The sequence below is a fragment of the Sinocyclocheilus grahami genome, unplaced genomic scaffold (assembly GCF_001515645.1).
Source record: "Sinocyclocheilus grahami isolate Dianchi unplaced genomic scaffold, SAMN03320097.WGS_v1.1 scaffold587.1, whole genome shotgun sequence".
In the NCBI taxonomy this organism is placed as follows: domain Eukaryota; kingdom Metazoa; phylum Chordata; class Actinopteri; order Cypriniformes; family Cyprinidae; genus Sinocyclocheilus; species Sinocyclocheilus grahami.
This window is the reverse complement of record NW_015505766.1, coordinates 152,804-169,224: the sequence shown is the minus strand read 5'-3', so window position 1 is coordinate 169,224 and position 16,421 is coordinate 152,804. Positions and strand designations below refer to the sequence as shown.

The following is a 16,421-nucleotide window of genomic DNA, read 5'->3' as shown; positions in this document are numbered from 1 at the left end:
ACACACACTCTCTCTCTCACACACACACACACACACACACACTCTCTCTCTCACACACACACACACACACACACACACTCTCTCTCACACACACACACACACACAGAGAGAGAGAGTTTTTGAGTCAGTTCTGATCGTGTTTTCTTGATATTCTGCATAAGTCCTTCTTATCACGGTCAAATACACAAAGATTAAAGAGCAGGTCATGTGGGTTTTTGAAAAATATCTCTTTTGCAGTTTATAACGAAGCTATCCTTAAATGAAAACAATCTGCAAAGTTGTTAATCAAAAAGGTGCATGATAAATAAAGATATTGTCTCTCAAAAGAGAGCTTCGACTCTGAATCGCCTTAACGAGTCGTCATATTTTCGAATCTTTTGCCTGTTACCAATATACGTCACTGGGTAACACATTTGCATAATCCCGCCTCCCCGCGAGTCTGACCCGCCCACAAACACGTCCGCTAGTTAATGTGTTTACATCATGTTGAGAAGAACCTATGTTCAAGGATACCACAGAAATACAATTCCAACCTTTTGTTGTGTGCATGTCATTTTATCAAGGACTGCTTCTCTAATCTTGGCTTTTATGTTCGTTAGCTTCTAATCTTCTTAATTTGGATTGACAAGCTCTCCGAAGCACAACCTGTAAGTACTATTGATACGTTATGTGTACATTTTCAATTGAGTGCTCAAAATATCAAGTTTTTGTGCTAATATGTGATGTACACCTAGTGCAGCTTTAGGTAAAGCACGATATTACTGAAGCAGTTCTGATAATTCGCTGTGAACCCACTATTTCCTAAGAATGTGTCGATTAATGTAGACTGACGTTGTTCTAATTACTTCGTTTAATAATAAAGAATGTAGTGTAGCGCACACAGACTTTATAATCATTGTGAAAGTGCTGTTTATTTTGCTGCACGGCAGTTCTAGGGTTAATGCTGGAGAGTTAGTTAGGCTGCTGTTATACAGCTGTTCTGCCTTCTGATTAAAAGTTAAGACAGAGTGTCTTTTGTCTGTCGTTCTTCAAATATCACAGTAGACATATTTTGGTTTACAAACTGTATTGTTTCATCAGTTAGTCACGTTAGCACCCGGCTAACGTAGCCACCGTTATTGTTTATGTAAAGGTGCTTTGTCAATGGTAGCACTCTCTAACTTGCTCAAGGACTCCTCAGTAGACATATTTTGGTTTACAAACTGTATTGTTTCATCAGTTAGTCACGTTAGCACCCGGCTAACGTAGCCACCGTTTTTGTTTTAAAAGTTTACAGTTTAGCTGCTAAACTTTAGCTGTGGTGTTTTTGTATTTTATGCCATTATTATAAGAACGGATTGGAGCACTGTATTATTGTTTTATGTAAAGGTGATATGTCAATGGTAGCACTCTCTAACTTGCTCAAGGACTCCTCTCTGCCAATCACAGCAGGCTTGGCCAGCTGACCAATCAGAGCAGAGCAAGCTTATGGAAGGGGAGGGGTTTGCTCTGAACTTGCTTGGAACGAATCGTTTCGAAATCATTGGCAAATGACTCTAATATTAAATGTATATTCTGAGAAAATTACAATGTTTTCTGACGTTAGATGCATTTAAACCTCCGACACAATATTAGGACACTTTAAAATACCATATGACCTGCTCTTTAAATGGTTTGGAGATTTCTTAATTTTATTTTATTTTATTTAATTTAATAAATTTTATTTAATTTTATTTATTTTTTATTTTGTTTTTAATGAATTTTATTTAATTTTTTTATTTACGTTAATTTAATTTAATTTAATTTTATTTTATTTTAATCAACCCTACATAGGTTAAATGGTTTGTAGATTTTATTTTATTATTTCATTTCATTTCATTTTCACGTGACATGACCCTACATAGGTTAAATGATTATTTTATTTTATTTTATTATGCCAGATTCAGGTCATTTTTATCACATTCATGCTGTGATGAAAGTGCAAATTACAGTTTTTGTGTCAATTCTGATTGTGTTTTCTTGAAATTCTGCATAAGTCCTTCTTATTGTGGTTAAATACATAAAAGTAATACATTGTAATGTATGCTAGACTAATGTACAGTATTTCATGATTTGAAAGAGAAAAAAAAAACCTGCAAAATTCTTCATACTGTGACCCTCATAGAATGTATTTATTCATTCTCTCTTTCTTTTTTTTTTCCTTCATGCATGCATGCCAGATTTCCATCAGATTCACGCTGTGCGGAAAGTCAGTTCCGATTTCTTGATATTCTGCAGTTCTGACCGTTATTCTCACATTCTGATCACATATTCCTGTGCTGCGGTTTTATGTTTTGCATATTTTCATATGGACTCACAGTAAATGTTCTAGTGTATATGCACACATATTAGCGGTGGTGGCGAGTCTGACCGCAGATCTCTGATGTCTGTTCGCCGGCGGCCTTAAACCGCTTTCAGCCTCTGTTTCAGACACATTTCCTACACAAGCGGCACGATGCAAAAAGCAAACAAGCAATTAGGAGGCAAAGCGTGGCGTTTGGAGAGCAGTAATTTCAGCAGGTCACGAGAGAGATTTACTCGCCATGCGTGCGTTGGCATACTTTGGCAGAATCATGGCGATCGCGAACGGCTTCTCAATTAAAGCCTCGGGCAAATCGAACGTCTATTTCACTCGCTGTCAGGACCCTCCATTCCCACCAGACGCAGATCCTTCTCTTAGAAACAGCTGAAGCGTGATAGAGGCGTCTGTTAGACACCATAAAATCTCCAATTTAAAGGAATAGTTCACCCAAACATGAACATTTTCTGAAAATGTGCTCACCCTCAGGCCATCTGAGATTAGGATGAGTTTGTTTCTTCATCAGATTTGGAGAAACTGCATCAGTGTCTCACTGCAAGTGAATGGGTGCCGTCAGAACGAGAGTCCAAACAGCTGATAAACATCACTAGTAATCCACAGCACTCCAGTCCATCAGTTAACATCTGGAGAAGACAAAAGCTGAAACACATCCAGCATTAAGACGTTTTTAACTAAAACACATAGAGTCCATAATTCATAATAACTCTTCCTCCAGTGAGTCAGTGTTCTGGTGTGAATCAGGAGAGAAATCTGCACAGATCAAGCAGCGTTTAAACAGCTCTAAACACATATGTGGCTGGATTTTGATGTGAGAGACAACAGCAGATGTACTTTTTCACTGGAGGAAGCATTATTATGGATTATGGACTCTATGTATTTCAGTTAAAAACATCTTAATTCTGGATTTCTTTCAGCTGCTTTTGTCTTCTCCAGATGTTCACTGATGGACTGGAGTGCTGTGGATTGGTCAGCAAGAGATAGAATGTATATATGTAGATATTAATATTTTCAAAAGTGTTTTTTTTTTAAGATATTAACACTTTTATTCATCAAGGACACATTAAATTGATCAAAAGTGACAGTAAAGACATTCATAATTTTACAAAAGATTTCTGTTTCAAATAAATGCTGTTCTTTTGAACTTTCTGTTCACACAGTTCTGTTCACTATATTTCATAATATAATATATTATAATCATTCTAATATGCTGATTGCTGCTCAAGAAACATTTCTGATTATTATCATCGTTGAAAACAGTCGTGCTGCACAATATTTGTGTGAAAACCGTGATGCATTTTATTTTTCAGGATTCACAGCTGAACAGAAAGTTCAAAAGAACAGCGTTTACTTTTGTAACATAACAAATGTCTTTACTGTCACTTTTCATCAATTTAATGCGTCCTTGATGAATAAAAGTATTAATTTCTTTTTTTTTAAGTAGTGTATCACAGTTTCCACAGAAATATTGCGCAGCACGACTGTTTTCAACATTGATAATAATCAGAAATGTTTCTCGAGCAGCAGATCAGCATATTATACTGATTTCTGAAGATCATGTGACACTGAAGACTGGAGGAATGATGCTGAAAATACAGCTGCGCATCACAGAAATACATTACAGTTTAACTGATACTCACAGATATTTTAAACTGTAATAATATTTCACAAATGTTACAATATTTTTGATCAAATAAATGCAGCCTTGATGAGCAGAAGATACTTCTTTCTAAAACATGAAAAATACACCACAGGTATCCATATCTTCATTACATACAAATATATTGTGTATGTAATGGTTACTTATAATTCATATCATGCGGTTTGACTGGAATGCTCATTATTTCTATAATTTTGTTTGGACTCAAAATGACCAGATTCACCTTTAAATGCAAACCAGCAATATAGTTTATATTGATGCAGTGAAGCGTCAGAAACGGAAAGCTCCCGTGTAAATGTAAATATTTGAGGATGGTGGATCTGCTGAGGCTGCAGAACAGACAGAAACTTTCAGTGTGATTTAATGGGGATGAAGGGATGAACCGATGAACTTATTAAACTCCCACACTGCATGCCTGAAAGTCTCAACTCTTATGAGATTTACCTTGAATCATTCGAATTCTGTGTTTTGAAGGCCTGATCATTTTCTCTCTGCAGTATGACAAGCACCTGTATATTTCAGAAATAAGAGCAAGGCTTTATATGGTTGGTTTCCGGCAGAAGCTCGTCTTTGTTGAATCTTCTCACGGAGATCCCGGCCGACTCGGTTCATATTCACGACGACACCTCAGTTTGAAATGACTGTCAGATTAATCACAAAGCACTGAAAGTGAGGATTTAGAGTCTGTCTGTCCTCTCAGGCTCCGGCTTTCACACAGCAATTCTCAAACACTCGAGTCATCCATGTGTTTAATTATCCTAAAATGTTTTGTGTTTGTGAAATTTAACATGTCTGTTTGAAAGAAGTCCCTTCTGCCCATCAAGGCCGTGTTTATTTGATAATATCATGAATTTAGATCTAAAGCCACAGTGCCAGTATTTATTATTTGGCCCATGGATAAAATAGTCTGAAATATTGTGTTCAGAATATTCACTTCATTTATTGCCCTCGTAAGCATTTGTCATCTGTTTAATCTTCGAAACTAAGGTCAGTTATTGATTTTTATAGAATAAGATACTTAATACCCGAGTTATGAATTGCAGTCAATGTTTCAATGCTTTGTTTGTAAGGTGACTGAATTTGAACAGCGCCTATAAATAAATAGGATAGTTTTTTTCCTGAGGTTAAATTTATGGCACTAATGAGTTGGGCGGCCCGAATCACGCAGGATGACAAAAACAGACCCTCCTTCTACGTGTCCTGACTTTCCCAAGATCCCATGACTGGGATGCTCAATCCTCATCAGATCCTCCCCTCGGTTCTAGAGGAACACAACGGTTAATCTCCGTCTCGACTGGGATGTGATGGTGAAATAAAGTGAATGGCAGCATGTGGTATCACCTTGTCACTCCGCTTGACATTGCAGAACACGCAGCGTCTTAGCACGCCAGCTAAATTGACACTGGCGTTGTCGAGACAAAATGCTGAGGAGGGGCTCCCAGAGGACTTGCTCTGGCATTTGTTTGACAAACGAGTGACTGTGACATAGTGCCACACAGCATCTTCACACACACGGCTGTAGAAAGATGCGACTTCAACTGAAAATGTCAGACGTGTTGAGTTGAGGATCGCATTAAAAAACAAAACAAAACAAAAAACACTGGAACCAAATGGTTTCCAAGACATTTGGTTAATAAGTTTCTCACAAATCTAATCTGTGCTTGTGAAAGTTGTTGCGTTTGATTGCTTGTGCAAAGACTAGAAGACTAAAGCAAAAACCATGTAAAGAGTAAACAGCGAGTTTAATTCACAGCATGATTCATTGTTTTCAAGGTCGGGTCGCTGCAGTTTCAGGTTCAGCATCCACATTTATTTCAGACCTGCGTTCCAGATTTCTGCAGACTAACAAGCTTTGACTTGCAGAGTTTTGATGCTTTGCCTGACGGTATGACTTGTGTGGGTGGTTTATAGTTGCACGCTGTCGGGTCGTATAAAGAGATGCACAAAATAGCAAGACACTACAGGAGAACAGGGTACTAATTTTAACTAATAGATATCAACTAATTTAACTAATAGATATCACCACACCCAGTTGATTAATCACAATACATTAAGACACTTGTTTTGTATTACACGTTTTTTGAAATGTTATGTTTAAATACGCAAATGAGGCACTGTCTAATGAAATATCCACTAATTTGCATTAAATTTACAGAACAGATAAACATTGGTTCAGAATTCTTGTTTGGTTTTGTTACCATGTTAGTGTTAAAGGTTTTTATGGAGGGACTTTTGGATTTGTCTTTTTATCACTCAGGAAGTAGTCAACATACAGAAAAAAATACATTTGAACCATGTTTTTAGAAGTAAAATGTTAAATACATATCAGACAAATGATATATGAACAAACCCCTCAGTAAAAATCTTCAGAATATAGGTAGGAATAAAACTCTAAGTTTTGATGTATGTAAGTGCCGCTGAAGCGGAGAAAAAACTTTTAAAGATATGTATTGGAATTGAAATCTATAGGCGCAAATAGATAAAGTATAATAAAACAAATGCTTAAATATGTATTTTGGATGTTGTATTTCCACTAGTCTGAACATTGGTTCAAAGTTCTTCTTTGATTTTGTTGACAGAGTTAAAGATTTTTACAAAAGGGATTTTGGATTTCTATTTTTATCTCTCCATAAATTAGAAAATGCTGTCGACAGACAGAAAAAATACATTTTCGCCATGTTTAATAACATGTTAAATATATATCAGGTCAATGATATATGAACAAACCCCTCAGTAAAAATATTCAGAATATAGGTAGGAATAAAACTGTAAGTTTTGGTGTATGTAAGCGATGCTGAAGTGGAGGAAAAACTTTTACTAAGTATCTATCATTTTGACGATAGTGGTCCTGACAGAACTGTAAGTTTTGGTGTATGTAAGCGATGCTGAAGTGGAGGAAAAACTTTTTAAATATGTTTTGTAATTGAAATCTACAGATGCAATGGATGTTGTATTTCCACTAGTCTGAACATTGGTTCAAAGTTCTTCTTTGATTTTGTTGACAGAGTTAAAGATTTTTACAAAAGGGATTTTGGATTTCTATTTTTATCTCTCCATAAATTAGAAAATGCTGTCGACAGACAGAAAAAATAAATTTTTGCCATGTTTAATAACATGTTAAATATATATCAGGTCAATGATATATGAACAAACCCCTCAGTAAAAATATTCAGAATATAGGTAGGAATAAAACTGTAAGTTTTGGTGTATGTAAGCGATGCTGAAGTGGAGGAAAAACTTTTAAAATATGTTTTGTAATTGAAATCTACAGATGCAAGTGCATTAAAACAAATGCCTAAATGTGTATTTTTGATGTTTTATTTCCACCAGTCTGAACATTGGTTCAAAGTTCTTCTTTGATTTTGTTGACAGAGTTAAAGATTTTTACAAAAGGGATTTTGGATTTCTCTTTTTATCACAGAAAATACTGTCAACAGACATAAAAATATACATTTTAATGTTTAATAAAATGTTAAATATATATCAGGTAAATGATATATGAACAAACCCCTCAGTAAAAATCTTCAGAATATAGGTAGGAATAAAACTGTAAGTTTTGGTGTATGCAAGTGCTGCTGAAGTGTGGGAAAAACCTTTTAAAGATATGTATTGTCACTGAAATCTATAAACGCAAACAGGTAACGTGTCATAAAATAAACACTTACAGTGAATGTGTATTTTGGATGTTTTCTTTCCACTAGTCTGAAAGACGACATGTTATGGAAACAAAATTGACCAGTGCAAAAAAAAAATTTGCCTATAGTATTTTGCCTTTTCCTGTGGTGTCCACTAAGTTCAGCAGAGTTTAGTTAAAAAGGCCGTTTGCAGCTGTAATATGTGAAACGCTTTTATAGATGTACAAACCCGATTCCAAAAAAGTTGGGACACTGTACAAATTGTGAATAAAAACAGAATGCAATGTGGAAGTTTCAAATTTTAATATTTTATTCAGAATACAACATAGATGACATATCAAATGTTTAAACTGAGAAAATGTATCATTTTAAGGGAAAAATAAGTTGATTTTAAATTTCATGGCATCAACACATCTCAAAAAAGTTGGGACAAGGCCATGTTTACCACTGTGTGGCATCCCCTCTTCTTTTTATAACAGTCTGCAAACGTCTGGGGACTGAGACAAGTTGCTCAAGTTTAGGAAGAGGAATGTTGTCCCATTCTTGTCTAATACAGGCTTCTAGTTGCTCAACTGTCTTAAGTCTTCTTTGTCACATCTTCCTCTTTATGATGCGCCAAATGTTTTCTATGGGTGAAAGATCTGGACTGCAGGCTGGCCATTTCAGTCCCGGATCCCTCTTCTACGCAGCCATGATGTTGTAACTGATGCAGTATGTGGTTTGGCATTGTCATGTTGGAAAATGCGAGGTCTTCCCTGAAAGAGACGACGTCTGGATATATGTACATTTAACTTTTCCGGCCTCTTATTGCTACCTGTCCCAACTTTTTTGGAATGTGTAGCTCTCATGAAATCCAAAATGATCCAATATTTGGCATGACATTTCAAATGTCTCACTTTCAACATTTGATATGTTATCTATATTCTATTGTGAATAAAATATAAGTTTATGAGATTTGTAAATTATTCCATTCCTTTTTTACTCACAATTTGCAACATTAACATGCACATATGGTTCCTTCAGCGCTCCACTAGACTTTAAATGGTGCGTAATGTGTGAAATGGTATGATTAGAGATTGAAGTGTTTTTTTTCCTCATGCAGATTCGATGGACCAAGACAGCAGGAAGTGTTTCGGACCGATTCCAGGACTCCAGCGTGTTCAATGAAACCCTCAATATCGCGAAGATCCACAGACATCAGGGTGGACGCTATTACTGCAAAGCCGAGAACGGACTGGGTTCACCAGCCATCAAGTCCATCAGGGTGGACGTCTACTGTGAGTTCAGCTCAGATGTTTGGTCTAAATGTCCTGTGGAGAAATAATAACACTGCAAATGAGTCACTAGTCGTAATCCAGCAAATTAATGTGAAGCAGTTCAGATCATTTGATAAGAAATGTTTGAGTTCATATTGAGATCTGACTTTTGATTTGCAGCACAGTTTGAGAAATGTGAGATTGCTGGGGGGTTTTTTTGTGGGAGAAACATTTGAGAAGCAGGTTAATCTCGATCCAGTTTAGGATCAACAGCTGAGATGTTACAGAGATCTCACTGGTGATTACTCTTTTCTGTGAGTGGTTTCTTTGTTTGGATTGTTGGTGAATCACAGTCAGTGTGAACAGTGTTTTTTTTGGGGGGGGGGGTTTATGTAGACTGCATGAACTCTTTCTTAGCAGAAAGAATAAAATCGAATGCAAATGAAGGTTATTTTCAATGGAAGTCCATTTCTTCCATATTATTTAAAAAATAAATAAATAAATGAAAGTAATTGTGACATTTCATCTCACAGTTCTGATTTTTTTCTTTCAATTCTCACTACAAAAAAGTCATAAATAAACAAGTGAATAAACTCAGAATTGAGAAAAGATATTGCAAGCGTTTCTGAGTATGCATCTCACAATTCTGACTTTTTTTTCCTCACAATTCTGACTTTACATATCGCAAAAAAAAAAATTTTTTTAAACGAAAGTAATTGCGACTTCTTATCTCACAATTCGGACTTATTATCTGGCAATTTTATATCTCACAATTCAGACTTTTCTTATCAGAATTGCGAGTTTATATCTTGCCGTTTTGAGTTTATACAGTATATCGTAATTCTGAATTTATATCTTGCAATTCTTAGTTTCACAATTTAGACCTTTTTTTCTTAGAATTTCGGGAAAAAGGTGAATTGTTAGATAAAGTCGCAATCACCTTTATTTTTTTAAACAAGTTTCTATAACTTCCAGCTACAGAAAGTGCATTAGATCTGAGCAGTTCTTCAAAGTATGAACGTGTAAGAATGCATGAAGTTTAAGGATTATGTGCTTTTGTCCTATTTTTTACAATTGTTGATTTTACATTGTGAGCACAGTGAGATCTTGTGTAGAAGCCAAGTCAGACTATGTGACGTCAGTGGCCTTTTATGTCAGACTTAATGTTGTCCATCTCGTTTAAGATTTTGACAATGATTGACAGCAGTTGAAGCTGAAGTTTCAAAAGAGGGAATTGCATCGTTTTTATCAATAAAGATGATCGAGAGGAGACATTATGACATTACTGAGCAGAGAGAGGAGTACTAGAATAAAAACAAATGACAAATTCAAACCTGTGTTTCCCAAAACACACGTGTCCAACCACCACGCCACAGATCTGAGAATATGTGGAGTTCTTTTAGGAATATTTCTTATGTTCTTTGATGTAGAAACCTTAAAGGCCATGTCCAAATCTTTCTTTACATCTAGAGATAAAGAATTTAAATGCGTAACTAAAATTAACTTGATTTCTCATCAGCATCTATGAGTCAAACACACAAAACCTCTCAAAAACATCATATTTTCCGGTCCTGTTTTTTATGCAAATGTTCTGAAAATTTCATGCAACCCCTCTAAATTCTTATTACTGTAATCAAAAAAAAATTTTAATTGTGAAGTGTTTATACATCATGCTAGTACTTGTTGTACTTAAAATAAATTATGCTGGTACATAAAAAAAACTGTATTGAGATTCTAATGAGAATCACTGTTGAGAATAATGAAAAATAACAAAATGTTAATTTAAATTGTGAAGTGTTTATACAGCATTCTAGTAAAAAAAGTAGAATGCATGAAGTTTAAGGATTATGTGCTTTTGTCCTATTTTTTACAATTGTTGATTTTACATTGTGAGCACAGTGAGATCTTGTGTAGAAGCCAAGTCAGACTATGTGACGTCAGTGGCCTTTTATGTCAGACTTAATGTTGTCCATCTCGTTTAAGATTTTGACAATGATTGACAGCAGTTGAAGCTGAAGTTTCAAAAGAGGGAATTGCATCGTTTTTATCAATAAAGATGATCGAGAGGAGACATTATGACATTACTGAGCAGAGAGAGGAGTACTAGAATAAAAACAAATGACAAATTCAAACCTGTGTTTCCCAAAACACACGTGTCCAACCACCACGCCACAGATCTGAGAATATGTGGAGTTCTTTTAGGAATATTTCTTATGTTCTTTGATGTAGAAACCTTAAAGGCCATGTCCAAATCTTTCTTTACATCTAGAGATAAAGAATTTAAATGCGTAACTAAAATTAACTTGATTTCTCATCAGCATCTATGAGTCAAACACACAAAACCTCTCAAAAACATCATATTTTCCGGTCCTGTTTTTTATGCAAATGTTCTGAAAATTTCATGCAACCCCTCTAAATTCTTATTACTGTAATCAAAAAAAAATTTTAATTGTGAAGTGTTTATACATCATGCTAGTACTTGTTGTACTTAAAATAAATTATGCTGGTACATAAAAAAAACTGTATTGAGATTCTAATGAGAATCACTGTTGAGAATAATGAAAAATAACAAAATGTTAATTTAAATTGTGAAGTGTTTATACAGCATTCTAGTAAAAAAAGTATTATATGAAGTATTGAATGAATGAGATTCTAATGAGAATCACTGTCGAGAATAATGAGTCAGGAAAACAATTAAAAATAAATCAACCGATTACAAATTATAATAATGAGCGTTAGGGCAGAAATGTGTTGAATTGTCATGAAAATAATGTTGCAATGCAGAAAATGTGAATGGTCCTACAGTAAGCTTCATATACTTTATGCAAAATAAAATTTAGATTTTGGGGTGATTCTGACATGTTAACGAGGGTCAAACGAGCATTCCAGCATCTCTTCTGTAGTGATCCAGAACATCAACCCGAACCCAACAGATCCTCAGAATCGTACAGGAGCGTTTGATCAGCTCGGTGTTTCCGTAACGCTGCCGCTTTGTCTTCAGTCACTGCCGGATCAATTTCACAGATCCAGGTAGAAGCAGGAGAGGTGTGGAGGATTGTGTTTCAGCTTTGAACTGCAGCCGCTGTGAGGAGAGAGGATTTCCACGAGCTGTTTGATAGAGCGGCCAAAACTCTCAGCCTCTCTTGACATGAGCTTCAGATGTGAGACCTGAACCACATCCAGATCCTCCGCAGTAATAGAGGAACTGCTCTGGGCACAGGTGGACCGCAAGACCATAACCGTTACTAGTTATTTATTTAGCTGTAAATTCACAGAACATACACTACTCTTTAAAATTTTGGAATACATATTTTGAAGTTTCTCCTTTCACAAAGGCTGCATTTATTTGATCAAAATACAGTACAAAATTGTGAAATATTATTATAATTTAAATCAGCTGTTTTCTGTGTGAATATCTGTTAAACTGTAATTTATTTCTGTGATCAAAGCTGTATTTTCAGCATCATTACTCCAGTCTTCAGTGAAATCATTCTAATATGCTGATTTGCTGCTCAAGAAACATTTCTGATTATTATCAATGTTGAATACAGTTGTGCTGCACAATATCTTTGTGGAAACCGCGATACACTACTTTAAAAAAAAAGAAATTAATGTTTTTATTCATCAAGGATGCATTAAATTGATCAAAAGTGACAGTAAGGACATTTATAATGTTACAAACGATTTCTATTTCAAATAAATGCTGTTCTTTTGAACTTTCTGTTCATCTGTGAATCCTGAAAAATAAAATGTATTCAACATTGATAATAATCAGAAATGTTTCTTGAGCAGCAAATCAGCATATTAGAATTATTATATATATTATAAAATATCATTATAATATTATATAATATATTATTTATGCATTTATTTGAACATTGGATAAAACTGATTAAAATTATTGTTTGATTTTGTTAAAGTATTATTAGCGTCAAAGGTGTTACAGTTTTCTCTTCGGATTTCTCTTTTTATCATTATTTATTTTTTCATCATATTTAATAAAAATGACAAAATTGCTTAAAATGTAAAAATACATTTAAAATATAAATTAAAATTAATATGAAATTACAAACAAATTTATAAAATTAAAATATTAAAAATATTAAAAAAATAAAATATCAAGTTCATGTCATGTCAACCAAAAATATCACAGTACATCATACTAAAATAATACTAATAACCTTCTGGTCACCAGGTCAGATCTTTGGATTTGACATGAAATCAGAATTGATTTTCTGCTTGGTAAATGCGTGAAATGTGATGGGATAGTAGTTGTGAGACTGTAGTTTAGTGCGTGTTTGAGGCAGATGTAAATCAGTCTGTATATATGCTGTTTCAGGAATGTGAGATGTAAAGTGAATGTGGAGTCTGAATGTCACTGGTTCCTTGGCTGCTGCTTTAAACATGTGCCCTTTCCTCCTGTTTTTCATTAGCTGGAGAATTGCGCTGAAAGGTGCCGTTCCTCTGGAGAAATGCTAAAGTTGTCCCCGCGGGCCGAGCGTAATTGATGGTTCGCTGCCAGCGCCGCTATTATTAGCCCACTGTAGCCTTGATTGTTATTTAGCATTGAAATTGCTGCTTCGGACGTCGAGCCTCTGAAAAACCTTCAGCGAAACATGAAAAATTGTGCCGGGCCGCTTTGGCCTTTGTCAGTGCGTCACGCGGCCCGTCGGCGGGATGGACAGTTCCATTACAGCAGAGGTTTGCTGAAGAGAAATGCTGGAGATTAAAGCGAGAGAAACGACTCGAGAGGCTGACAGAGAAAACCATCACAAACGACTCCTAGAGAGTTTTCAACTTTGCTTTATTTATTTATTTTATTTTATTTTATTTTTTTATTATATATATATTTTTTAATGATTTATTAATTATGATTATAATATATATATACATACAATTATAGTCATAATTTCTCTTTAAGTGTATTCATATTTACAGTCTGTTTTTGTTTTTGTTATTAATCAGTGTCACTCATTTGCATTAGATTTAATTACTTCAAAATGTTTCCATTCCTTCAAAATCGTAATTTATTTATTAATTATTATGATATATAAATCATAATAATTTCTCTCACTATATTTATACTGTAGGCTAGTCTGTTCGGTTATTAATCAGTGTCACTCATTCGCACTTTATTTAATCACTTTAAATATTTATATTCCTTAAATTATAATAATTTTTAATTATTAAAAAATATATATTATTATTATTTCTCTTTATCTATATTGATAATGTAGGAAAGTCTATTTATTTGGTTATAAATCCGTTTCGCTGATTTGCATTTGATTAATTACTTAAAAATATTTATATTCCTTCAAAATTTTTATTATATTTATTATAATTAAGATATAAATAATATATAATTATTTATCTTTCATTATATTGATGCTATATGTGAGTCTGTTTGCTTGGTTATTAATTAGTGTTGCTCATTTGTATTTGATTTAATCACTGTGAAATATTCCTATTGTTTCAAAATGTAAATAATTTATGAATTATTATTATGTTATATAAATATTATAATTACTTATCGTTCACAATATTGATACTGTACTGTTGGGTATAAATTTAAATTAGAACTTAAAAACGACTTAAAATGTTGCTCATTTGCATTTAATTAATCACTTATTCGTTTTTACATAATAACTTTACTTGATATAAAATTGTTCAGATTATGAAATCTTTTTGATTATTTCCAGGTTTAATTTAAGAATCCCAAAGTGTTTTGCAGCCAAAATTTTCTTGCAGTTTTCATCTATATCCTTTCGTGCATCATACCTATTGAAATCAATCATTCAAAGCATTTGAATATTCAAAAGTGATGATAATTTCCCATTAGACACATAAATAATTGCCATTTGACTTTTGGGGTTAGTTATAATTAGGTGAATTCCAGTATTTCAGTTTGCTGTCGCTGTTATTTTGAGAAATCAGGATGAGGTGCTGCATTAAACCCGAATGCGTTTCGTCGGTGAGCTGTCGCTCCTCAGAAAGCGATCCTTTCTGTCTGATACTCTTCTAGTCCTGCCAGACCTGTCGCACAGAGCAGCGGGTGGGTTATGGATCAGTTATTAGAGGGAATTTGGAGGTGATTTCCCAGGGTGCTTTGCTCAGTTGGTTTTCCAATCTCCATCAGCTGCGGTGAGCACCAGCAGAACGGCTCATCCGCGTCTCGCTGGCCTTTCTTAAACACTTTTCCAGCGAAGAAAACACTTTTTACATCAAAATTGACTTAAATGTCTCCCTGTTATACTGAATGTTTGATAAATCAAATATTGTATAATATTTACATAATGTTGATATCAGGGCCATCCTTAGCTGGAGCGGGGCCCTCCTGGGTCCGTTCGCAGTCGCGTTCCTGGCGGGGGGGGGTATGTCCCCCTCGGTCCGTTCGATGCGGGGCCCCCTCAAGCACGGGGCCTGGTGCGCCCGCACCAGTTGCAACCCCCTATGGACGGCCCTGGTTAATATCATATTATATACTGTAAACAATGGATCAGTTATTAGAGGGAATTTGGAGGTGATTTCCCAGGGTGCTTTGCTCAGTTGGTTTTCCAATCTCCATCAGCTGCGGTGAGCACCAGCAGAACGGCTCATCCGCGTCTCGCTGGCCTTTCTTAAACACTTTTCCAGCGAAGAAAACACTTTTTACATCAAAATTGACTTAAATGTCTCCCTGTTATACTGAATGTTTGATAAATCAAATATTGTATAATATTTACATAATGTTGATATCAGGGCCATCCTTAGCTGGAGCGGGGCCCTCCTGGGTCCGTTCGCAGTCGCGTTCCTGGCGGGGGGGGTGTATGTCCCCCTCGGTCCGTTCGATGCGGGGTCCCCTCAAGCACGGGGCCTGGTGTGCCCGCACCAGTTGCAGCCCCCTATGGACGGCCCTGGTTAATATCATATTATATACTGTAAACAACTTTCTCCACCTCTGAAATTAGAGCTCTTTTCTTCTTGTGTCTTCTCTGTTATTCTTTTCTTCTTTTCACACATCGTCTCATCTCGTCTCTTCTCTTCTTACAATCTTCTCATCTCATCTTGTCTCTTTCCCTTTTCTTCTCATCTCGTATATTTTCTTCTTTTCACATATTGTCTCGTCTCGTCTCTTCACTTCTCACAATCTTGTTGTCTCGTCTCATATCTTCTCATCTCATCTCATCTTGTCTCTTCTCTTCTCACATGTTCTTGTCTCTTCTCTTCTCATATCTTTTCTTCTTTTCACACATCGCCTCGTCTCTTCACTTCTCACAATCTTGTTGTCTCGTCTCATATCTTCTCATCTCATCTCATCTTGTCTCTTCTCTTCTCACATGTTCTTGTCTCTTCTCTTCTCATATCTTTTCTTCTTTTCACACATCGCCTCGTCTCTTCACTTCTCACAATCTTGTTGTCTCGTCTCATATCTTCTCATCTCATCTCATCTTGTCTCTTCTCTTCTCACATGTTCTTGTCTCTTCTCTTCTCATTTCTTTTCTTCTTTTCACGCATCGCCTCTTCTCTTCCCTTCTCACAATCTTGTTGTCTTGTCT

At 35.3% G+C, this 16,421-nt stretch overlaps 1 protein-coding gene across 1 annotated transcript in view; it reads left to right on the top strand.

Annotated features, from left to right (window-relative positions):
* LOC107556994 (MAM domain-containing glycosylphosphatidylinositol anchor protein 2-like) overlaps positions 1-16,421 on the top strand; it is a 164,428-nt gene that overhangs the window by 58,011 nt on the left and 89,996 nt on the right. The window contains exon 3 of the mRNA XM_016240276.1: positions 8,733-8,907. Within this exon, the coding sequence (XP_016095762.1) occupies positions 8,733-8,907 (175 nt within the window). The remainder of the gene's footprint in view (positions 1-8,732; positions 8,908-16,421) is intronic.